Source organism: Rattus norvegicus, chromosome 4, assembly GCF_021556685.1.
Source record: "Rattus norvegicus strain SHRSP/BbbUtx chromosome 4, alternate assembly SHRSP_T2T, whole genome shotgun sequence".
NCBI classification, from domain to species: Eukaryota; Metazoa; Chordata; class Mammalia; order Rodentia; family Muridae; genus Rattus; species Rattus norvegicus.
Window position 1 is genome coordinate 131,227,569 of NC_141537.1, and position 25,581 is coordinate 131,253,149.

Consider the following 25,581-nt stretch of genomic DNA (forward strand, 5'->3'; position numbering starts at 1 on the left):
GTCTGTCCTCCCTTCAGTGGCTGAAGGTGCATTGCCATCTCCGTGCCTTGAGGGGTTCACCTGTGATCTTGTCCTCTGCTCAGCTCTTAATCATTCTCAGGCTAGTGTGTTCCCACTTAGCAAGGGCACAGTGTGTATTAGTTTCAAGTGATGCTTGCCTAGACTGTCACCTTCTGTCCTCTCTGTGGACGCTGTGTGCCTTGCCAGGTCCTAGAGATAATTCTGTGAGACCACTCCAGTGCTGTGCAAAGCCTCTCTTACCTGCGTGCCTGTGCTCTGGATTCTGCATTCTTACTTAATGTGCCTGGAGGACAGAATACAACACTGGATTATGGGCCTTCTGTAGGAGGCTGCTCTGTGGCTGCTATGAATTCAAACGCTAAATAGTGGCCCCCAAGATCTGTTTCCCTCACTGAGGATCCTCATGCACACAGAAGGATGCTACATAAACCTTGCCCCCTGCCCCAAGTTATCCCTGATTGGCTAATAGAATGCCTACAGCCTGGGCTGTGCAGAAAAGAGCGGGGTGGTGAGGTTCCCAGGCTTGGAGTCTCAGGAGGGACCAAGACCAGGAGAGTGAGGAGAAGAAGGAAGAGGTTGCCATGGGGTAGCATGGATCATGAGCTCATGCCCACAAGGGCTGGCCTGATGGAGCAGGAGTGGCCCAAACGAAACGTGGCAAGTGGCATCTCCGGGTTATTGACAGGGAAACAGACAAGATAGCATAAAGGGTTAATATCTGCCCAGCTCTACTGCTCTAAAGCTTATAAATCTAACGGTCTCTGTGATTTTAATTTGGGAACTAAATGATCTGAAGTGGAGTAAGAATCCTTAGTAGATATTTAAAAGCAAGAAGGGGATGTAGCAAGGCCCTAGAATAATAACCACAACAGTCTCCCATATGGCACTTGCTGTGTGAGGGTTATTGTTATGTACAGGTTATAGGTGTGAAACCTGAGTGTCAGAGGTGTCAAATGCTGCTGTCAGATCACGCGGCTTTGGAACTCTACGGTATTTCCCCCCATCTCATTCTTAGCCAAATCTTGGACCTCTTTCCTTCCTGCACATTAGCCACAGCCGCTCTCCCCACATTTCTTAAAACAGAAACTAAGGCAAGCATGGTGGCACATACATATAACCCCAGGACTGAGGGCAAGGCAGGAGGGTAAGGAGTTCAAGGCCAGCTCGGACCACTTGAGGTCCTGTCTCACACACCAACAAACGTCATATCAAACAAAACACGAAAGTTAAACTGGGTTCCGTCTTTGGACAATTTGGCCTTTGTTCACAGAGCCAGTTCTTGGTGTTTGATGCATGCTGTCTTCCAGACATCATCCTGGCCCACTCCGTCTAAAACTGGCCCCACCAGCTTTCCTTAATATGGCCTCTCACATCGTCTTAGAGTTTCTGGTATTCCCTTATCATCTCTTTGCTTGTTAAACTAGATCCCATTGCAATAGCATTGCAATAGCAACTCTTAGAGCGGAGATCCTAACTATGCTGCTCACAGCTGAATCCCTGGGACACGGAATACCATCTGGTAGCCTGTAGACATTTAGGAGACATTCCTTAAACAGATGCATTATTCTAGTCTTCAGACTTTTAGCTTCAGCTTGATAAGGTCTCCTAAATGATAGGGCTCATGGCAATTACAGTTCCTAGCATATCAATCAGTTACTATGTTTTCCTGGCCATGAGTCTTATATGCTATCATTCTGCCTCTGTGTGTGTGTGTGTGTGTGTGTGTGTGTGTGGCACTTTAATCACTGACTCATGTGAACTGCTTGAGGCTTTCTGGCTAAGTACTTGTGGGGGAAAAAAACCTGGGCACACACATTTCCTATTTTATCCAGCAGAGGGCAGACAATCAAATGCCTCTCCACCAGCTATTGGGTGAACATGTCTTTGGGTGACTCTGAGTAAGAGGGCAATGTCCACCGTGTTTCCGCCCTGCTTTGGGTAAATCATCTTCAGTAAACATTATGAGTCAGGCTCTAAGTTTTTCTGGGGTTTGCATATCTCTACACAAGCATCTTGTACATCTGGGGTTAGCGGTCAGAGTTGACAGTTTTGTTTAGACTTCCTAGAAGCCCTGGGCTAGGAAGCATTACAGGACATAAGGTGTTAAAAACAAATCAACTCCTTCTTGAGGTTATTTTCCACCTGGTTTTATAGGACAACTGAAAAACCGCTCAAACAGAGAAAGTTATGCAAAGAACGTTGTGGTTGGCCAGCATATTTTGTGTCTGGAACACATGTTCTTAGACCTTAGTATTTAAGGGACTCCTCAGAAAATATCTTCAGAAAAGGGAAGAATTCCTCTCCTAACATCTCAGACACATATAATACAGACAAATTAGGTTAATATAAAACAAATAGGAATACACACACACACACACACACACACACCCATATATATATATATGGAGATAAGTCACAAATTGGGCTTTAAACTCTCTAACCATGAACATCAAAACATTAAATTAACTTCACGATACTCCTGAATGGGCTGGAGAGATGGTTCAACAGTTAAGAGCACTGACTGCTCTTCTAGAGGTCCTGAGTTCAATTCCCAGCAACCACATGGTGGCTCACAACCATGTGTAATGAGATCTGATGCCCTCTTCTGGTGTGTCTGAAGACAGCTACAGTGTACTTTTATATAATAATAACTAAATCTTTAAAAAAAAGAAAAAAGAAAAAAAGATACTTGTGAATACTGACGAGTGTTTTCATTACTGATCTATGAAGTGAGTTGGGGAACATTACCACTCATTCAAGTAGACACGTAACATGGACTACAAACTTATTAACACACATTTGTAAACACACTTTGAGGTTTCTTTCTTTCTTTGTTTCATTATCCAGCTTCCCAGCTGTGGCTCCCCTGGAGCTTGATATGTAGACCAGTATGGCCTAGAACTTGTACCTGTCATCCTGCCTCAGCGTCCCGAGGGCTGAGATGGCTGGCCTTTGCCACCACACCTGGTGGTATTTAAGACTTTTACGTTCTCTGTGTTCCTTCCCTTCTTCCTTTATGGCATTTGTAGGGAAAGGTTTTTCCATACTGAGACACTCATAACTAAACAGGATACAAACACTGTCTCCCTCGTCGCCCACCACAAGAATCAGCGAGCGCATAGTCCAGGCAGAAGGCAAAGACAGGAAGACCCCGAACACTCACGTGTCGTCTATAAACGTTATTCCAAAGTACTCCTTCTCCTTCAGGTTGAAGTGGGACGCCACGAGGTCTAGCAGCTCTCTGGATAAAAGCTTGGGCTGTCAAAACACAAATCCGATTAGTACCTGTTTGCTCGCCAGTCTCTCCCAGCCCTAGCACCTCCTTCCGCCTTAAACCACCAGGAGCAGCTTTTGCTTGCTTGTGTGATTTTTAAAAACCCTTCTTCAGGCCATCAGCACCATTAAGTTCTGAGCCTCCACCTGGGGAAGGAATTGCCTATGAGCTTTGGGGATGCTATGGGCCTGGGGGGAGGAAGTGTGGTTTGGAATCTGCCAGAACTGATGACTGATGTTGGCCTTGCAGGGACTGGGGAAAACAGGGGCACCACTGGACAGCAGCCTGAGTGGCTCCCTTCTCAACCCTGAGCCTCATAGCTCATGATGATGGTCTGAAGTATGGACATCTGCAGTTGGAGGAGACAGAATGGGGAGAGAAAGACAAGGAAAGGAAGCCGGGAAGAAAGGGAGGAGAAAGACAGTATGAGGCGAGGGGCAGGGACGGAAAGAAAGCAGGGGTAGGAGAGAAAGAAGCAGGCAGAAATCTCCGTTAAAGGTTGGCGAAGCTACCACCATGCTATTCCTCTGCTTTTTTCCAAAGACGTGAGTGTCTTTTCTTCTGCATGTATGTTTGTACGGTGTGTGCTTGGTGGTGCTTGCGGAGGTCAGAACTGGAGTTACGGATGGCTGTGAACCATCATGTGGGTGCTGGGAATGCAACCTGGATCTTCTACAAGAGCAGCAAGCACTCGGGTCCATGGAGCCATCTTCCTCCTGTCCTATTAATTTTAATTGCACCGTGGGTGCAGTGTGTGAAGAACAAGTCTTAAGAGAAAGTAAAGCAGACCATAGGTGTAGCCTGCCCACAGGACTTCAACAATTTTTGTTGTTGTTGTTCTTCTCTCATAAAATATAGCCCCACCTCATCCTCCCCTCCTTCCACTCCTCCCAGTCCCCTGGCCCACTTTCCCTTCTATCCCAGATCTATTGCCCCTCAGTTTCCCTTCAGAAAAGAGCCCTGGTACAACCGAGCAAGGCATAACAAGATACAATAAGACTAGGCCGAAATCGTCATATCAAGGCTGGGTGAGGCAACCCAATAGGAGGAACAAGGTCCCAAGAACAGGCAAGAGAGTCAGAGATACCCTCTCTCCCATTGTTACGAGTCCCACAAACACCCCAAGCTAAACGACCACAACATGTATGCCCAGGACCTAGCTCAGATCCATGCAGGCTCCATGATTGCTGCTTCAGTCTCTGTGAGCCCCTATGAGCCCAGCTTAGTTGATTCTGTGGGCTGTGTTCTCCTGGTGTCCTTGACCCCTCTGGATAGGCTCCTACAATCCTTCTTCCCTTTTCCTACAGGGTTCTCTACCTAATGTTTGGCTGTGGGTCTCTGCATTTGCTCCCTTTAGCTGCCAGAGGAAGCCTCTCTGATGAGGACTAGGCTAGGCATTGATCTATGAGTTTAACAGAATATCTCAACCATTTTTTTTAAAAAGAGACTTTTGGTCCAGTGTGTTGGGCAAATAGAAAGAAAGTTACCAGCAAGCAAAATAGATAAAACTCAACCAGTGTCACATGTTTTTTTTTTTTGTTGTTGTTGTTTTGTTGTTTTTTTTTTTGTTTTTTGTTTTTTGTTTTTTTTTTTGGTTCTTTTTTTTGGAGCTGGGGACCAAACCCAGCTAAATCCCCAACCCCAAGTGTCACATGTTTTACAAAGAGCTTCCACTCACATTTCTTAAGTAGCTTGACTTAATCAGGATGTTGTCAGGAAGACTAAGCCACAATAACTCATGTACAGACCAAGTTTGCTGAGCTAAGAGCCACCTCTTCTCCCTCAGTCACCCTGAAGCACTGAGTTCCAGGAACAGTTAGGTGAACAGCCTGGACACAGGCCAGCATGCCCCAAAGAGGGCCCGGAAGGACTACCTGAGACATCCAATACCTACCTGAACCAGAAGCTCCAGTCTTCTGTCATCCAGCAGGTGAACCTGGCAGTGCCTGCCTTCTGTCATCTGTGGGGACAAAAAAAAAAAATAATCAAGAGATGGATCAGGCCTGGTCTGCCACAAATCTGCAGATTTATCTACGCGCAATGTTTCAGTGGGATTCCCCGAAGCAGACTTACTATAGACTTGCAAGACTTCCTATAAACTGCAGTCTGCAGGCTGCATGAGGCCAAGGACAGCTATGAAAGATTTTGTGCCCATCACAAAATCACACTTACTTAAGGCAACATGAGGGTTTTTTGTTTTGCTTTGTTTGTGTGTTTGTTAATAACTCGACTGTGAAGATTTTGAATGTGAACTTTGGAGATGTAATAGGCTGTGTCTCAATGTCAAAAGGTTGGGTATGCCTGGGGACAGTCACGTGGATCTAAAGTAAGAACACGATGAAAAGCAAAGACTGCTTAATGTATGCAGGAAACAATAGTAACCACAAAACCAATGCTCAAATAGTAGACCACGTTCACACAGGGCACAGATCATGCAGAGAGAAGCAGGTCTCCCAGAAACAAGCATATGTTTCCTTGAGCCACGATGATATTTCACCTTCCACCATGCCTGTGCTCTGGTAAATTTGATAACTTACATAACACAAGGAGAGAGACACGAGACTGAAGTTCAGATGCAATGGCTTCAACTTTTGAACTCTTTGCCCCCTTTTAATAGATCACCGTTTATAGTTAGCAGTTAAGGTGTACAGCTGACAGTTTGACATATCAATTTTCAATATGTTTTTTTTTACATTGAAAAATCACAGTGCTGGGAAATGCTGGTTGTAAAGAGACGACCCTTCTCTTGGTAAACTCACCCTTCAAACCATCCCATCTGTAGCTGTCACCACTCTGCCCATTTGAGGGACACCCTCCAGGCCACCCTCATGTTCATTTCGGATATGTACATTTATCCATATTTTCTTCTTTTCAACATGGTCTTGTTATTTGGTCTAGTCTGGCCCCTAACTTAAAAGCTCCTGGCCTTTGCATGCTGGGCAGTGGGATTACAGATGCAAGCCACTGTTTCCAGTTTGCCTTCCCTTTTCCCCTCTCTCTGTGCAGTGCTGAGACTGAACTCAGAGTCTCACACAGGTTAGGCAAATGTTCCAACAATGAACAACATCCCTAGCTCCTAGTTTACACTTCTATACTAAATGTCTTTCTTTAATATCGTTCAGTTAGACACTTACCCAAATGAAGTGCGCACTGTTCTTTGTGTGAAACCATCCGTCCATGCTACCCCTAAGTGTGTGTGTGTATGCACACTCACATAGACCTTTGAGTGTGATGAAGCTGGCCTCATGGCTTTGTCTCCTGTTCCTTTCCCTCTGATTATTTCTTGGAAATTTGCCTCTAGGGCTTTGTTTTTCTTACATGCTCTGTGTCACGGGACTGTGTATGGTGTGAGCCTCCTTCTGAGAGATACCCAAGCTATCTCCAGCACTGAGGTGAGCTCAACACTCTGTCTGTTTTTGACCACAAATGTTGAGATTGCTGGGTTGTATTTGAAAAGCTTGGGCAACATTTTTTCCCTTTCAGGCACTGTACAAAACCTCAGACATTTGTAAAACCAGTTTGAAAAACAAATTGGGTTGGAGGTGGTGGTGTGCACCTGCAATCGCAGTGCTTGGGAAGTAGAGGCAGGAGGATGAGAAAGTCAAGATCAGTTCTGGCCACAAAGTGGATTCAAGGCCACTTTACTGGGTTACTGGAGCACTTACTTGAAAGCTCAAAGTAAATAAATGAATAAATAAATAAATGAATAAATAAATAAATATTAAGAAGGTTGTATTTGTTGGCACATGCTTGTTCATCTGGCTATGGATGAAGCAGCTCACAAAAGTGCAGGAGTTCGAGACCAGCCTGAGCAACATAGTGAGACCCTATCTCAAAAACAAGGTAGACTCCATTACTGGACACCAGCTATATACATGTATTGTACTAGGTGTTTCATATATATATATATATATATATATATATATATAATCTTTTTAATGCAAAAATATTTCTGCACTTTCAGTTTTGATTGAATTCTGCATTATTTTTCACCTGTGAACTAGCTTAGCAGGTCAGACCATGGGGTTATAGACTCATGGCCCACAGAAACCACAGAACTGGTGATAAGAGGTAAGTGGAAAAACTTTGCTTAGTTCATGACTGAAGATGACATTCTTAACTAAGCAATGAGAAGGTCAAATACATCCTTAGGGTGGTTCAGTGAATAGGGATGTTAGTTCCAGTCACTGAGCTGGTCAATGCATATTAAGTATATAGTCTCCTTAGAGTATTTCTGAAAGGCCTGGAGCTGCAGCTTAGAGGTGAGAGGCTTTGCCTAGCATGCATACCACCCTGGGCTTGCTCACAGTAGTACTACACACACTGGGTATGGTGGTGCATGCTTGTGACCTCAGCACCAGGGAGACAGCAGCAGGAGAATCAGAAGTTCAAGGTCGTTTTTGACTCCATAGGAATTTGATAGCAGCCTGGGACACATTGGAACCTGTTTCAACCATCTCTCCTACAAAGGTCTGCAAATAGTAACACCAGAACAATGTCCTCATTTTATAGGCTAGGAAGCTGACACTCAAACTTTGGGATAATTTATGTGAATTATTCATGTAAAAATGTGAATAAGGTGTTTGGGCATAGCTACTTTGACTACATGGGCAAGGCCCCCAGTCACAGGTATAGAGGTGAATGCTTGTAATATCAACAGTACGTAGGAGGCTGAAGCAGGAGGATTGCCAGGGGTTCAAGGCAAGCCTGGGCTACATAGTGAATTTGAGATCTTGTATCAAAAAAACAAATCACATTAAACTAAAAGTACAACTTAACACAAATGAAATAGAATTCCGATTACAAATAAAAACAGAGGTGACTGAAAAAACCACCACTCATTTTCTAGTTCTTCATAGCGTAGGGGGCTGTAAAGAAATGTGTTGGTTTAAATAGTTTTACTTTTGTACCCATAAGAATTAACTATATATGTGACCTACAGAAAGTTGAAAACACACACACACACACACACACACACACACACACACACACACACACACGGTATAAGTCCATAGGAAAATACCATAACTCATAAAATATTTCAAGTTACTAGGTTGCCTTATAATCCGAATCTATTTATTTCTCTTTTAAATATGTATCCATTGGCATATACCTTTAATACCAGTACTGAGAAGGCAGGCAGATCTCTGTGAGTTTGAGGCCAGCCTGGTCTACATATCGAGTTCTAGGACAGCCAGGACTATGAAGAGACTATGTAGGTCTCAAACAAAAAACAAAACAAGGCTTCCTGTAGCTCAGGCTGGCTTCTGGTTCCTATGTAGCATGTAGGCAAGATGACTTCAAGCTGATCTTTCTGTCTCCACCTCCTAAGACCTGGATTACTCTAGACTATTAAACAATGACTGTCATTTTGTTGTGACAAACTGTGCAACAACACATAACTTAGAAATGACCACCTGTCCCAAACTGGGGCAATCAGAACTTCAATCCAGGAAATCTAAAATTGGATCTGAGACCTTGGCTGCTGTGAGGTGACTGCTGTGTGTCTTTCCACTTGGCATGCTTCTCTTGGTCTGTGCATTCCACAAGACTCCCAAGCATGTCAGAGTGACCCACTTCTGTTCTCTGTTAAGCTGACTTGCACTGAATTCTGTTCTTCAGAAAAGAAGGTAGGGTAGTGCATCTTGGAAGGATCTGCCCATTCTGCCTCCCATCTTCCCATCCCTACAATTACATGAACAGACCTCTGTGCCCTCCTCTTTCTAGAGGTTCTGGGGAGTCTCTACTCAGGTCCTTATACTTGGTAGGCATGTCCTTTACCAAGTAGACCTGCTCTCCAGTCCATACACCATGGATTTCTGCAATTAGCCAAAACAGATTGGCCAGACTCCAAAATGATGGGCCCACAACCTCTGCTCACCATCTCGGATGTGCAATGGAGGGCAAATGCCCTCTGAGAGACTGATGGGGGCTGGGGGTGGGGGCAGAAGAGAGTAGCAGACACTTCCCTGGATGGTTTGGTAAGAGATGATGAGGGTCAGCGGAGGAAGGCAGGGAGAGAGCACACAGTAGTATTGGCCTATGTTCTGAGCCTCCTGTTCAATATTCCCCGAATCCCTTCCCCTGCAGAATGGTGCTTCCGAGGGGATGTCTTAGAGATGATTTGATTGTCAGTAGGAACAGAAGGGCTTGCCCTTGTCACTTGGAGGCTGAAAAGTGAGAAGTGTATTTTGTTCATCAAAACAACACTCATGAATAGACTGCGGTTGACAACAGAAACCAAGACAGGCCATAAAATACACATTTTTTGGGAACATGGGGTTTGGTTTCCTCCATGGCAGTATGTGGCAGCATAGGGCAGAATGGATCCATTGTTGGCTATGGGTAGTGGTTTCTGGTTCCCCCAAGTGTCTGACCTGTGGGGAGTCCTGTCGGAGGAGGGAGCAAACCTTGACCCAGTAAAGTTCCTCAGAACTAGAAAGGGTTCAGAGGTACAGATGAATTTTCTGCTGAGCACGGGGATATCGCTCACAGGGATTCACCTGGGTCATGGATTCAGATATGCCAATGTCTGTTACTGATGCTCGACTCTGGATAAGTCTGTGAGGGTGTTTCTAGGGACCATTAGGTCACAAGGACTCTGCCTTGACAGATGGAATAATCCTTTGGTGAGTTCATGGTGATGATGGTATTACTGAGAGGTGCTAAAAGGCAGGAGGCAGCCTGGTTGGAGGAAGGAGGTCCCTAGTTGAGGATCCTTGGAGGCTGTGTCTTGTCTCATCCCCTTCATGTGCCCTTCACTGCCCCCCACCCCGCCCTCCAGCAGCAATGAGGTGAATAAATTCTCCAGTCCAGCCTCCTACTACCATAATGCTCTGTCTAAAGGTAGGGGTCATGGGGACCACAGTGGGCTGGGTCCTTCTACAGCAGTGGACCCTCCAGATAATCCCTCATAGACGTGTCCACAGACCAACCTGATAAAGACAGTTCTTTAATTTTTCTCACAGATGTTTCTAGGTTTTGTCAAGTTGGCAGTTAATGTTGGGACACGCCCTGTTTCTTTGAAAACTGCTTTACAGGTAAACTTTTCTGGAATCCATACACACTCATTTTAGAGAAACTCAACTTCGGGGTAAATTAACAAGCCAGTTAAAAGGCACATGACAGAGAAATTGTGCAGAGCTGACGGAATGAGGGAGAGAGAGGAAATAAATAAAGGAAGAGAAATGGCCAGGGGTTCCTGAATGCCTTCAGTCTGCATAGCCAGGGTACTTTAATAGCAATTCTAACAGCATGGCTCCCAGGCACCCTCTGCAATCCAGGCGTTACAACACAGTCAACCCTGTGACTCCCTGAGGCAAGTACTTCCTGCACTTTGACATCACGAGGGTAACCGAAGGCAAAGCCCTTTGACCACAAGATTCACAATGGAACAAGAGTTCAGCGGAGAACCCCAGTTTAGCCAATACGGCAATGCACACAGTCCCGAATCCAGCACACAGTGACCGACCAACATGGGAAAGCCTTTCTGTGAGGGCCATTCTGGAAGGATCATATGAACAAGCAGAAAGGGAACAACTTTACCACAGAGCAGGCAGGGAAGCTCATCACTTCCAGATAAGTATCTGTCCATGGGAAGCACTTAGGACTATGCACTTTATAAATAGAATAGGAAGAGCATCTATTAATGTTTGAGATGGGGGGAAAAACGGTCAGATTCCCCCAAAGCCACACAAGTCACTATACCTGGACCTGGGAGTGAGACTCTGAATTCTGGCTCCTGAGTCAGAGCAGAGCATAATGAGGTATTTAAAATTACTCAGCTTAAAAAAAAGCCATCTAATTAAAATTTCAACAAATCAGTTAATTATACATATTTATAGTAACAAATTTATTATATATAAATAATACACAAATTATACACACACAAAAAGAAAACTTCCAGGCCAGGCATGTCTCATTTATTTTAAAGCACAACTCAAAAATACTCGATTTTCTAATTTCCACCAGGGCTGTGTTTAAGAAACACGTATGTGGAACTCCTTAAATAGATGTCTAAATCTAGAATCACTTTTGAGACCCACAGAAACCGTGGAAGTAGTTTTAGAATTTACCTCTATCGGTCAATAGTCAAAGATAGCTAATAGTAGCAACTTCTCTAATAAATATCCCACCATGCATGTATTCAAATGTGATCTCTTTGGAGACCTCTGTGCAGTACCCGCCCAGATGATTCACCTTCTCCCACCTCTTCCTCACCCAACTCTAGGTATCTGGAGGTTAGAATGGTGCATGCTGGGTTAGAACTCCCACCTCAAGACTGCGTTTGCTTCCCAGCTGATATGAGCGGGTCCTCAGCCTGCAAGTGCTGGTAGCTGGTGGAAATGCTTTGTCCAGTGGGTCAGTGGTCATGCGGGGGAAGGTCTACAGGGAAGTGAGAATCTGCTACAGTCTTGATTTCTACTGCCAGCACCCAGATGTGGCAGCACATGGTGACGGGCTGGTTTACGAGGGAACACTCACCACCTGGCTCCAGCCTCAGCCTTTCTATCTGACCTAAGAGATGTGAACAGAGCCGGGTGGTAAGGAATGGAAAGTCAATCCTACACAGGGCAGAAGGGACCTACTCAGAATATTTAGGGTCAGACTAAAAAGTAAGAGGAAACAACTATGGAAAAAGAGCAAACTCCTGGCCGCCTTTGGTTTTGTTTTAGCTGATGTCTGGAACAGGGAAACACTTGACAAGGAAGTAGCAAGCTCTTTATTTCCCCTCCTTCTTCTGGTTCCCTACTGGCTTTTTCTGAGACTCAGCAGAAGAGACCTTGCTTCATAAAGATGACTTCTTGGGGTTTCGAGTGGTATGACCCAGGCAAGGTCAAAACTGCTCTCTGGAGGAGGGCAGCATCAGCTCTGTGACCAGGTCCACAGTTCCCATGCAGCTGGGTAGTGGTCCTATTGCTCTGAGGACATGGCTTTGGGAGTGATACCTTCTAAACTCGGACTGGACCTCTCTGCCTTCCACTTAGAGATGTCCAATCTCTTCCCACATAACACACCCAGAACCTAACTTCACTTCCGTTGAGAAGAACAGGTCTATGATGGTTAATGTTGTCAACGGGCTTTTACTTCACAACCCTCTCGGCATGCCTGTGAGGGAGCCTAGATGAGTTAACTGAGGTTGGGAGACCCGTCTTAAATGTTGGTGACACCATCCCATGGGCTGAGGCCCTGGGTTGAATAAGAAGAAAGCTAGCTGAGCACCAGCCTTCCTCCCCTTACCCCCTTCCATTTCTGACTATGGATACAATGTGACCAGCAGCCTTAAGCTCTGTCTGCCATGACTTTTGGCCATGGCAGATTGAGCTGTGAGCCAAAATCAACACTTCCTTCCGTCAGTTGCATTTGTCAGTTATTTCGTCACAGTGACAAGAAGAGACGCTAACCCGGGCTCATCCCTTCTACTTGTCTTTGTGCCTCAGGTCTCACCTCTACCTCAGCACATCTGCACTGGCCTCCTTCTTTCCTTCATATCAAGCCTTGGTCCTTTCTTGGGATGTCACATATGCTGTTGTCTCTGGCCGGAACACCCTGCCCCCCACCCAGTCCATCCTCAGGTCCCTTCATGTCTTTCAAATCTGAGATCAGATGTCTATTGCCTTCTCTGGATGCCTTCCCTGCTTCATCTAACAGGGAGCCTCCTCTACTCTACCGTGCTGTTCTGTGTTCCTAAGACCTACAGTTTCTCACTCAGCTATATCTGTCTGCTACTACTAGAAAGATCTACTCCTACTACTAGATCTTAGGTTTTATAGGATGGGAGACTTTGACTGTGTTGTCCCTTACTACTAGGCCTTCGATCTAAAAATCAGGGTCTCCAAATCCTTCTGAGTAGAGGCTGGGAGTAACATGTTTCTGAGAAAATCATGCAAGTCTGAAGTCTTGACTAAGGATCCCTAGATCCCATGTAGAGCTGGATGCAACAGAACATACATCAGTGATCCTAGTGTGCCTCTGGAGAGATGGACTGTGGAGACAGAAGAATACCTGGGAACTTGCTAGCCTGGCACAGGAAGTAGTGAGCAAAATGAGACCCTGCTTTGGAACCAAGCAGAAGGTGACGACAGATACCCAAGGTTGTCCTTTGACCTCCATTAGTGTCATGGCACCTGCACAAGTCTTCCTAATGAACGAATTGAACCCAGATGCTAACACACATTCATAAACATTTACTTATACCAGTGGTTCTCAACCTCCCTAATGCTGTGATCCCTTAATACAGTGCCTCATGCTCTGGTGACCCCCCAACCATTTTCATTGGTATTTCATAACCGCAATTTTGCTACTGTGGTGAATTGAAGTGTAAATATCTGTGTTCTCCGATGGTCTTAGGTGGCCCTTGTGAGAGAGTCAGCCCTCGTTGAGAACTACTGATTTATACTGATAGAGAGTGATCTGAAGAGAGGCTGTCCCAAGCAACTCCCAAGCCATGGCCCAAAAAAACTGAGACACTGGGAAACAAGTTTTCCAACCGGAGAGCAAGGTGAGCTATTAAACTCCTCATCAGATGAGAGTCTCTGGAGTGAGAAGGGGGTGGGGGTGGGGATCTAGGCCAGTCTTACTTTGAGTCCTATTGAATGGATGGAGTTTTATATTTCACCCAGATGATGTCAATCCCAGAAGAACAGGGCTCTTTTATGTCATCTCTGGGTGGTGACTGAGCGTGAGCCATTGACACTCTCATCCCGAGAACGGCCTGCACTGACACAGATGTCTCCAGAAAAGTCAGCTGTGATTTCTCCTTCAGTTCTCTCAAGACAGAGCCTGTCTTCCCGGCAGGCAACGCCACCGCCTATGAAGCATTGACTTAGCGGCATGCAAAGTGGAAGACTCCTGTTGCAGGCTGCTAACAAGTCCCCAAAGCAGGAAGCGCTGCTACTCTGATTAGGCAGAGGGCAAAGCAGAGACCTGGAGGGGCTGGTCACACTGCTGCAATGTGGGGCGGGACTCACAGGTCCCTGGCAGACTCCTTAGGAGTTACGGTAAAAGAGACAGAGGTGAAGGAAGAAATATACATAGTAAAGAAAAGGAGAAAATGGATCGATGAGGGAGGAATGAAAACATATGTGGGAATTCAGTTTGCTAAAGATGAAGTTGAATGTGGTGGTGCATGTGTGGAATCCCAACAACTCAGGAGTCTGAGGCAGAAGTTCAAGAACAGCAGTGGCTAAATGAGACCTCTTGTCAGAGCAAACGAAAACGGAGGGAGGAAACTGAGCCACCGAATCATTGTCTTAGGGAAAGGTGACAAGGAACAGCCAGGCTGGGTATCTCCTGAAATCACTGCCTGCATTTTCTAATGGGCTTTACATCTCCATCCAGATGGAATTTATACACTCTTGAGTGAGCAGCTTCTTGGCTCTACCCTGCCTCTGTGACGGCCCGTGGTGTGGGATGACCAGTTGTGTGGCCTCCTGGGCCTGAGTCCACATTAACTTGGTTTGGGATTGAGTCCGGTATGCAATGCCATTCAAACATTCATGCTGTCAATCACGCGCTCACACCTGCTCAGGCCACAGCCTTCTGAGGAGAGCACAGGACAAAGGGGACCATCAGATGGTTGCACGAGAGCACTGCACACAGACCTTGTCCTAGTATTTGGAGCCTCAACGTCATGGCCACTGCAGCAGCAGAGTCTTTGGTGTCCTCTGTGATGTGAGGGTCACTGACCAGTAGTAAGTGGATACGTCCCACTACTGTGACATTAAATGTCTAAAGGTTGCTAAGTGTCTACTCCGGGTAGAATTGTTCCTTTGCAGAAAAACCGCCTTAGAGACAAAGAGGGAAACTCTGAGTAATTAAACCAGTAAGAAGGTTTCCATTCATGGGATGAGCTTATGGCTTAGTAGGTCAGAGGGATTGTTACCAAGTCTGATGCCTGAGTTTGATCCTGGACACCCACAAGATGGAAAAAGAGAACAGACCTACGTTGTCCTCTGACTTTCACATGTGTCCTGGAACGTGCCCACTCCTACCTACCGACTTACCTGCCTACATAAACAAACAAACAAACAAACAAACAAACAAACTAAGGCAGAAAGGAAACAAGGAAGCGGGGCTTGGAATCAAGCTGGACAGTGAAGAGAGCCCAGAGCTCAGCTATAGCTCGATTTCTCTTTACCCAGGAGGCACAAGGAATGAGGCTATGGTTGGAGAGAATGCTTCCTTGTTCATTGTTGTCCACAAGCGTCTGCTTGGGGGTTGGTTCAGAAAGGAGAGCCCACAAGAGGCTAGCTGGGAGTTTAGATTCTAGATTCTGAATCGTGTGTAAAGCTGTGTTGTTTTCAGAATCAGTACCATGGGGGAAGATAGTCCCTGGGATGGCATTTTACAAGAGGCCATCCCATCAAGATGGTAGCCTGATATTATAAGGCTGGCTGGAAAGAAAAGAATAAAGTCACCAATCCTAGAGCTCAGGGCCTCCAGGAGATACCAGCCTGGTACCAAGGAGCTGCAGATGGGATTTGGAGTCAGGAAGCTTGGGAGATCTGCAATTCCTGCATTCAATGGTGAAGCAAGTGGTGGAGAGCTCTTAGGCTAGCCGGCCTGGCTCAGAAGCTCATCAGCAGAAAGAGTAAGGAAGATGCAGCTTCAGCAATTCTCAAAAGTTGTCCTCTGACACCATACACACACCCCTCCACTTAACACACACATATCACACCACACATGCGCGCGCGCGCACACAGAATTTAAAAATATAAATAATAAATTTCTCCTAGCTGTAAAACATTCACACACGCACATCCACAATTAATGATGTTGTTGTTCGAGGCAGGGCCCCATTCTGAAGCTTAGGCTGGCCTGGGGTTAGTTCATTGTGCAGCTCAGACTTTGTTGTTCTGAGAGCTGTGACTTCTGAGTCCTGGAATTTCAGGTGTGTGCCACTGTGCCTGGCGTCTTGTAATTCTTTGCTGTGCTCTTTGACATTGGAAATTAAAGCCAGGGTGCTGCTCATGCTAAGCACATACTCCACCCCTAGACTTCCAGCCTTTCCTTTTTGCTTTGTCCCTTTTGTATTCAAGACAAGCCTCTCTCAAAGGAATAAAGGATAACCCTACGACAATGTGGTGGACACAGGCCTTTACCCTAGTGCAGGGAGTTCCAACGTGATTCGGTAACTGTACTGCAAACCTTAAATGCTTAGATTGCCTAAATGGCTTATTCGCCCCTTCTACCCCCCAAATGTTTCTTTTGGAATATTGAGATGTCAAGCAGGCTTATTCAAGTTGAAAATCAACCCATTAGTCAAACCCTGGAGAGGGCAGCAATCCAATATCTGGGTTTTATTCCTTTCTTATTTCCCTGTCATAATCAATAAACTACCTCAAAACCACTCTTCAGAGACGAAAGCAAAGCTCAGAAGTGGAGTACTTGCTGAGAAAGTGTGAAGCACCGCGCTTCAAACACACCATTGAAAGCCACCCTGTGCTGGAAGTCAGTGAAGGCTGCTGTCCGTCTCTTGGTTTTTGTATGACTGTGACCAGACAGTTCAGAATTGAACTCCTTAACTCCCAGACACACAGAAAAAGAAACTAACATATGCAGGTAGATTATTTTTATTAAGTGTGTTTATTTACTTACTTAATATGTATTTAATGTTTCTATTTCTCCTTTGAGAATGTCATACAAAGTATTTTGAACATATTTTTCCCCTCTACTATTCCCAGGTCCTCCTTTATAAAATGTTTTTAAAGTGGAGTATTCATTGGGCATGGTACCGGCTTTCAAGAGGTCATTTTCATGCAAGTGTATGATGTGTTTTGAGCACACTCCCTCCCCTATTTTCTCCCTTACTGTACTGGCTGGTTTTGTGTGTCAACTTGACACAAGCTACAGTTATCACAGAGAAAGGACCCTTGAGAAAATGCCTCCATGAGATCCAGCTGTAAGGCATTTTCTCAACTAGTGATCAAGGGTGAGAGGGCCCATTGTGAGTGGTGCTGTCCCTGGGCTGGTAGTCCTGGGTTCTTTAAGAAAGCAAGTTGAACAAGCCAGGGGAAGGAAGCCAGTAAGTAATATCTCTCCATGGCCTCTGCATCAGCTCCTGCTTCCTGACCTGCTCGAGTTCCAGTCCTGACTTCCTTTGGTAATGAACAGCAATGTGGAAGTGTAAGCTGAATAAACCCTTTCCTCCCCAACTCGCTTCTTGGTCATGATGTTTGTGCAGGAATAGAAACCCTGACTAAGACACCTACCCCAACCTCACTTCTACAGTTCACTTGGGTTCCTAGACTCTTTCAGTTTCACTCTTAGGTCACATGGACACACATGATCTTTCTCACCATGCTTCTTTGTATGTGCGTATGCACATTCACACATATGTGAGTGTGGGTACATGTGTCTATGTGTGTATGTAGAGGGAGGACAAAGGCTAAGCATGGTATTTCGAGACAGTCTCTCTCACTGTCCCAGAGCATCCAGATTAGGCTAGGCTTCTGGACCAGCAAGTCGCAAGGTTCCACCCATCTGTTTCCCGAGTCTTGGGATCACAAGTATGGGTTGCCGTACATGTTTTGTCGTGGGTTGTGGTTTTGTTTGAGACAGGGACTCTCTGTATTCTTAAGAGTTTTCTATGTAGACCAGGTTGGCTTTGAACTCACAGAGAACTACCGGTCTCTGTCTCTGTAGTACAGAGTACTGCGATTAAAGGTGTGTGCTGTAATGCTCAGCTTCATGCATGACTTTTTTAAAAAGTGTTGTGAGGATCAAATTCAGGCTCAAGTCAGTTCCCCAGGCCTACCTACATCATGTATGCTTACGCGCATTTTGTCTACTGGGTTCTCACAAGTACCCCATGAAACAAACAGCTTCAGCTTTCTCTTTTATTGTTAGAAAGCTGGACCCTTAAGAGTTTGAGAGTAACTCACTGAGGTCCCCACAGCTAATGAGAGACTGAGCCAACTCAACAAGGGGCTCACCAGATGATAAGAAAGGGCAAGGCTGGGGCTGTAACGTCACAGATGGACGTGTGGTGGGAAGCACTCTCTCCCTGGAAAGGGTTGGAAGGTGCTTCTGTAACCAGGACCTCCTGAGGGCCCAGAAGTCACTATCAAGAGTTCATGGCCACAGCGTCACTTAGGTTATTTCTGCAGATCCTCTTTCTTGAAAACCAGTGGTTAGGGTGTATTTTTAGACATTGTGGTACAGTACCAATGAGTCCAAGAAGGGAAAAAAGAATGAGAGAGAAGAAAAGGACAAGGAAGGCACAAATATTGGAAACAGGAAAAGTCACAAATGGGTAACCAAGGCGTAACTAAGGCGTAACCAAGGCGTAACCAAGGAACACTGCGGCAGGTCTGCAGCGCAGGTTAGCTCCTTCACAGCGGAGTTGGAGAAAGTGGAAATTCTGGCGTTGGGGTTATTTGAGAAGCAGACAGCCTGTGGTCTGGAAACTTTTAGTTCTGCCAACTGTTTTCTCCTTTCCTGAGAAAAACAGCCAATAGGGAGAGGCAGGGGCAGAGCGTCTTTCAAAAATTTAAAAAGTAATGACATGGGCTGTCCAGGGAAGGGCTCTTCCAGATGAATGGCTGTACTTGTGATGTACAGACGCTCTGGTTACTGCTTCGTGCCCGTATAGCAAGCACAGCAAACCTGACCCTGAGCCGCTGCAGGACAAACAGATCACGTACGTCACACGAAACACAAATAAACCTCAGTGGACCCGAAACCCCCTTACCCCCTTTCTGAGCACATGCCTCACCGCTACTCTGCCTCCCTTCCTCAACTGCATTCTAACCTCCGATTGGCGTCTAGCAATCTGTCTGTTCTTTGCAATCCACACATAAGCACAGGCTAAAGAAGTCCTCAGGGGACTCACAATTAGTCAAAACGGACTGCACTAGAGCCAGAGTCCCAGCCTCTCTTATTAGTTGGTAGAAAATACACTGGGGCAAAGGATTTAGAAAAGTTTACCAAACTGGGGGAAAAGTTAAGTTCATTTGGGCTTTTAGAAAAATAATCTCCTCCCCTCATTTCTTCCTTTCCTGCTTGCATGTTTGTACTGGAGATGGAACCCAGAGCCTTTCAGTCACCGGGCAAGTTCCCTGCCAGTACACTACTGACTCAGTCCAGAGAAACTTGAACCTCAAGACCCAGGCCTCATCCACAGCGTCACAGAAGAGACATTCCTCTCAGTCTAGAAGCTACCAACACACAGTCATGAACATGTCTTGCTGCTATGCAGGCTGTGTTTTTAAGTGGGTTTGCGGCGTCCCTTTGAAGTTTTATCGTGGAATTAAATGTCAGTGAAATGAAACAAAATGAAAACTAGAAGAGCACAGGTTAGGAGACGACGAGGATGTGAAGAGGAGAATGGCCCTTCCCCTCTATAAACAAACAAATAAAATAAAACAAAATTATCCAGCAGCAGGTAAGGGACGAGGAGAAGAAATCCTTTTCGAGAGGCTGTGTGATGGGATCAGTCACAGCAGCGCCTGAGAACCCAGCAACCATCCTCCTGCTGGCCATTAGGCACAAATAATAGCAACATTTAAAGTACACATCTAGTGTCCTTTAAGTACATGCATAGGAGCAGTGCAATGCACAGCTTGAGGCAAAGGCATCTGCAATACTCCATTGCCCTGTCACCTACCTTCCACAGCTCTACTACTGAGGGCATTCGTGTTCAGTGAACTTGGAGGGGAGCGACAGACTGTGGGTCACCGCTTCTCAACCTGGTAAGAATATCCCCATCACAAAGACTGGCAAACGCCACAAGCCGGTGCTCCTGTCCCAGAGGGCAGGCTGTGAAACCTCGGCCAGCACAGCACAGAGTAGTAACCCGGGGTCTACTTGAGGACACTGTAATAATCACCTACATGTCCAGGATGTGCAGGCCACTGACGAGACCACGTGATGAAGATTAAATACCAGAAACTCAGAGATGTACACAGCCATATCTAAGCCACACTTTACTAAAATTCAACTTTCGAATGGTTACAAATAGAATCTTTCAAACAGTGACAATCCCACCTGCCATCAGGGTAGCTGTGTGCTGGGCACAGAGCTTGGTAGACGCAGGTCATTGCAACAGCACAGGTGTGTCTTACTGCATCTGTGGGTAGGTTCACTGCTAAGCTTCTGACCAGAGAGAGTCCACTCCCATGTCAAATGCTCTGTCATTCATACACGCTCTAGGAGGAAAAACTGTCTCTTGTCCATTGGCTTTTTGTTTTGAGTCTTTTAGATGGTAGCCAGTTCACTGTAGGTGCCAGAAAACATGTACAAGATACATGAATGAATGAATGAATGAATGAACCCCATTTTCATCTCTGGCTCCTGGCCTGATATTTTACCCCCTTCTACAGTACAATTCACTCAATGCTTCCTTTGCCTGTTGCTTTGAAATTTATTTATTTATTTATTTATTTATTTATTTATTTATTTATTTATTTATTTATTTTTGTGGATGTGGGACTGTAATTTGGTTGGTAGAATACTTTCCTAACAGGCACAAAAGCCTGGGTTTGGAGTCCCCAACAACACGTAAACCAGACGTGGCCCCACATGCTGACCATCCCAGGCTGGAATTTTAAGGCCATCCTTGGCTACACAGGGAGTTTGAAGCCAGCACCTTGGCTACAAGAGATCTTGTCTCAAAACTAGCCAAACAACCCCCAAACGGAAAAAGAAACAAAAAAACTCCCAAAACAAATATCTTGAATGTATTCATGAGATAAGGAATCTAAGCAAAGGAAGCTAAGGAACTGCCAGGTTCCAAACAGATGTGCTGCCACCGTCCTGTCCCTTGGGATCTTCCCTCTAGTAACCAAGGAGACTGCAACCTGATGGCCTGCTGCAAGATAGTGAGGATTTCTCCTTGAGCAGCAAAACAGAGCACGTGCCATTCTCACGAGCCCTGCCTTTCTGTTCTGTTTAGTTGGCAAGTTTCTCCCCACTTCTCCTGCTCTCTCCCATTCTCACTTCCTCCCCTTGGAAGGGCTGCGTCTTGGGAGAGGAAATCTCACCCAACACATAGGGCCGTATCCAGGGAACAAAATATTTTCCCCTGTGGCCAGCATGGGCCCCATTCTGACACTTGTTCCCCTGGTGTGGCTTTCTAAAGTGCGAGGCACAGGGGGTGGCCATGGGGCTGGATGGGCGTGGTTGCGTCCATACTTCTGGGAATCAGGCAACACTTTGTGTAAACTCTCTGCAGTCACTCGACCCTGTGACTAATCTAGAGTTCTGACCACACTCTGGCCAGGTGAGAACATAAGCTGGGGTTGGCTTTAGCCATTTAGGACAGGGCAAGCCAGGAGAAGAGGAGTTCTCCGTTTAGGAGCCGTACAGGTCTGGGATGTCTGATCCTGGCCTCTGGCAACATGGTTGGCAATGGTAGGCAAGTCATACCCCACTCTAAGGCACTGCTGTGAAATGGATAGACTTTTGCTGAATGCATTGGTTCTCAATCTGTGGGTTGTGGCCCCTTTGGGTGTCAGAGTGACCCTTTCACAGGAGTCACATATCAGATACTTTCATTATGATCCGTAACGGAAGCAAAATTGCAGTTATGAAGTAGCCATGAAGACACTTTCACGGTGGTGGCTCACCACAACATGGGGAACTACAATAAAGGTTGTAGCATTGGGAAGGCTGAGGACCGCAGGCTTAATGCATGGCACGCATTGCCTAGGCAGCAGCTGAAGTAGCTGGTGTCGTACATTCCTGTGACAAGGAAACAGCTGTAGATTTGAAGCCAGCCTATTCTACACTGCGACTTCCAAAGGGCAGCTAGAACTACACAGTGAGGCCTTGTTCTGAAATCTCTACAAAGACCGAGCATAAAGAGTGCAGGCTTGGGGTTAAGCCAGCTCTATATTCTATATTACCTGTGTGATCCTAACACTCTCCGCCCTTCTTCTCCAGCTATGGATTCCTTTAGAATAGATGCTTCCAAAGACCGTAGGCTGGGTGAGAGCTGGGCCATTCTCTTAGCCCCGGAGCCCCAAGATGAAAGGAGCAAGGAGCTCCCTGATGTAACCTTCTAAAGCTACTCCCCCTTTGTCCCTCCCCGTCTCCTCTTCCTTCTAGAGACAGGATCTCAGTATGTAGTCCTGGTTGCCTGGGACTTGCTGTATAGACTGGGCAGACCTCTAATTCACAGAGGTTTGCCTGCCTCTGTCGCCTGAGTGCTGCTATTAAACTCATGGGACACTCTACCTGGTTCCTGTTTTCTTTCCTTTTTCTTCTATTGGATATTTTTTAATTTACATTTTAATGTCATCCCCTTTCCCGGTTTCCCCTCCAGAAACCCGCTCTCCCATTCCCATTCCCCCTGCTTCTGTGAGGGAGCTCTCTCACCCACCCACTCTCTCCTGCCTCCCCACCCTGAGATTCCCCTACACTGGGGCATTGAGCTTTGACAGGACCAAGGGCCTCTCCTTCCATTGATGCCTGACAAGGTTATCCTCTGCTACATATGCAGATGGAGTCATAGGTTCCTCCATATGTGTTCTTTGGTTGGTGGTTTAGTCCCTGTGAGCTCTGGGGGGGTCTGGTTGGTTGATATTGTTGCTCTTCCTATGGGGTTGTGAACCCCTTCAGCTACTTCAGTCCTTTCTCTAACTCCTCCATCGGGGACCCCATTCTCAGTTCAACGGTTGGCTGCGAGTCCTGTTTTCTTTTTAAGACGGAGTCTCATGTAGCCCAGGCTGGCCTTGAAGTCCCTATAGTTTTAATTTCTCCTGTCGTTCTCCCAAATGTTGGGTTATAGGCATGTGCCACCAGACCTGGATATTATTTGTCACTTTGAGACAGGATCCCAAGGTGTAATCTGAGTCAAAATACTATCACTATGAACTTTGTGGGTCCCAATTCCACATTGCAAGTGAGTTCACTTTTGATATGACTTCTCTTTATGGTTCCACAGCAAGACTGTGTCAGGACTTCTGGTTCTGGGATGGATGGCGTGGGGGTTGGGGTTGGGGTTGGGGGTTGGGGTTGGGGTTGGGGGTTGGGGTTGGGGGTGGAGGTAGGGTAGAGAACTCTTTCTATAGTTGGCAGACTTACTATAAAATTCTCTAAAATAGTAGTTAAAGCTAACAAACACATAAGCCAGCTCTGGCATGCATTGTTCTTTCCACTTATTAAAACTAATTTTCCTCTATCATAAAAACTTGGAAATAAATAAAAATACCACACACTAAAATGAACCATACCCAAAGATTATACAGCTTAAATGAATTCATCTCCAGTTAGAATTAGCATTCCAAACAGAAGCTGTGAAGCCTTGTGTTGAATTTGACACTTTCAGTATTGAATAGATTCCACGTACTTGCCCACCACTAAAATTGAAACAATCCGTGACAGAGCTAGACTGGAAAAAGCATGTAGCGTTTTATATATATGAGCTCGTGTGCAATAACTGAATTCACTCTGTCCTAATTGAGTAGAAATTAAGGTTGTAAAACTATTCCAGAGTTGGCGTGGTTGAACACGCGTGTAGTCTTGGCACTCAGCCAAGGCTGAAGGAGCACCTATTTGGAGCCAGCCTGGGCTATGTAGTGAGATCCCAGGGTGAATCAAGTGGGTGAATGTAGATCTTGCCTGGCAAGCTTTCAGCAAACAGCAGTGGTCTGTCAGGGTGGATCTGGCCGGCTTGGAGGCTCATCTTTTTTATGACCCTAAAGTCAATGAAAAATGCACCAAACAGTTTTACAACAGCTCCTGGGGCAGGCAGGAGGAGCCCTGGCAAGCAAATTGGAACAGGGAAGAATTCTATCACAAGAAGGGATTTTTCATGTTTTTTTAACTTTTATTATTATCATTATTAATCATGTGTGTGTGTGTGTGTGTGTGTGTGTGTGTGTGCGTGCATGCACATGTATCTGTACACAAGCTATAGCACACATATGGAAGTCAGAGGACAATTTTCTGGTGTCAGTTTTCTCCTTCTATCCCGTGGGTCTCGAGCATGGAACAGGTTGATAGGGAAGCAAATGCTTCTACCCACCAAGCCGTCTCACCAGCCTTGAAGTGCCTTGTTGAAATAAACAGATGTTCTCATCATGTGGATTGGGCCAAGAGTGTCTCGGAAGCCAGGACTGGGAACCAGTGAGCCATGCTGTCCCTGCAGCCCGTGAATGTTCTGGTGGGAAATCCGCTATCTGTGGAGCTCTCTGTTTTGTTCTGCTACAGCTTCTTTCCTTTTGTGTGCCAGACAATCTGAGTTCTGCTACAGACATTCCTGCTGCAAACGTAATAGGAAGTTACTTATTAAAATTGCATTCGGGACAGTAAGGATGTTTTTCTTCTTTAGTTGAATAAGCTGCTACTGTTTCCTCTCTTTTCCTGACCAGGAGCATACCTGATTCCCACGCCATGCGGTGTGTTCTGCCTGTTCTCTGCACTGCTCCTCTGATCCCTTTCAAGTGAGTGGACCGACTTTGAGCCAGGCCCTTCTCTTGGGTCCAACACAATGATCACACACTTGGTTGGGCAGATGAATATCAGACAACTGAATCTCATGCCACAGATGAAGGGACCAGATATTACCTATATTTAACTTATGATTCATGAGATGTGCCATTTTAAGTAATCTCCCCACTTTCCAGGCTGGGATAGGCTTGTGACCAAGAAAAAGCCTTCTGTATCCATGTCCAAAGATTGTCCTGAGATGAAGGAAATGCTCTAGAATGTGGTGGCTCACACTCTAAGGGTGAAGGGACAGTAGAGTCAGGTGTAACAAACTCGTGGTCAGGTTCTGCAGCCTTGGGAATTTGGTTAAGGTTTTGAGCCCCAGCCTCTGAATTTGTAAAAGGGGAGGATGTTGTCACCATAGCCCTTGACACAGACACTCATCCCAGACTACCGGGGTCTCACACTCACTCTCCTTATTCCTGCTTGTGATAGTCATGGGTTAAAAATAAAGTGGCAAGAAGCCCTTTCAGTGATTTGAGAAAACGTTGGGAAAGTCTTGGCTCCATAAATGGCCATCAGATGCCCATAGTCATCCTCAAGCCCAGTCAGTAACCATGACATCATTCTTCTCCCAGGCATCATCATTCGGGCAGGCCTTGACTCAAATCTCAGCCCCATGTCTCTATGGGCTGTGTGACAAACACACCTTCGTGTCCCCACAAAGAACAGCAGGTTCTCATCCTCTAGAACTTTCTAATAGAGTCTGGGGACTCAACAGTGATGCATGTCCTGAACAGTCACAGCACTCTTGCCTTGCTTTTGAGTGAAGGAGGCAAGAAAACCAACCCATGGGATGACTTCAGATCAGCAAGTGCTACACAAACAGGAAGCAGGGAGATGTGGGAGAG

General features: G+C 45.8%; 1 protein-coding gene across 5 annotated transcripts in view; it reads right to left on the bottom strand.

Annotated features, from left to right (window-relative positions):
• Frmd4b (FERM domain containing 4B) overlaps positions 1-25,581 on the bottom strand; it is a 326,883-nt gene that overhangs the window by 123,812 nt on the left and 177,490 nt on the right. For 4 of the 5 annotated variants that reach the window (XM_087656095.1, NM_001427301.2, XM_087656094.1 and 1 more), the window contains 2 exon segments: positions 5,190-5,255; positions 3,185-3,279 (listed from right to left, as the gene is read on the bottom strand). In XM_087656095.1, coding sequence (XP_087512221.1) covers positions 3,185-3,279; positions 5,190-5,255 — 161 coding nt within the window. 5 annotated transcript variants of the gene reach the window in all.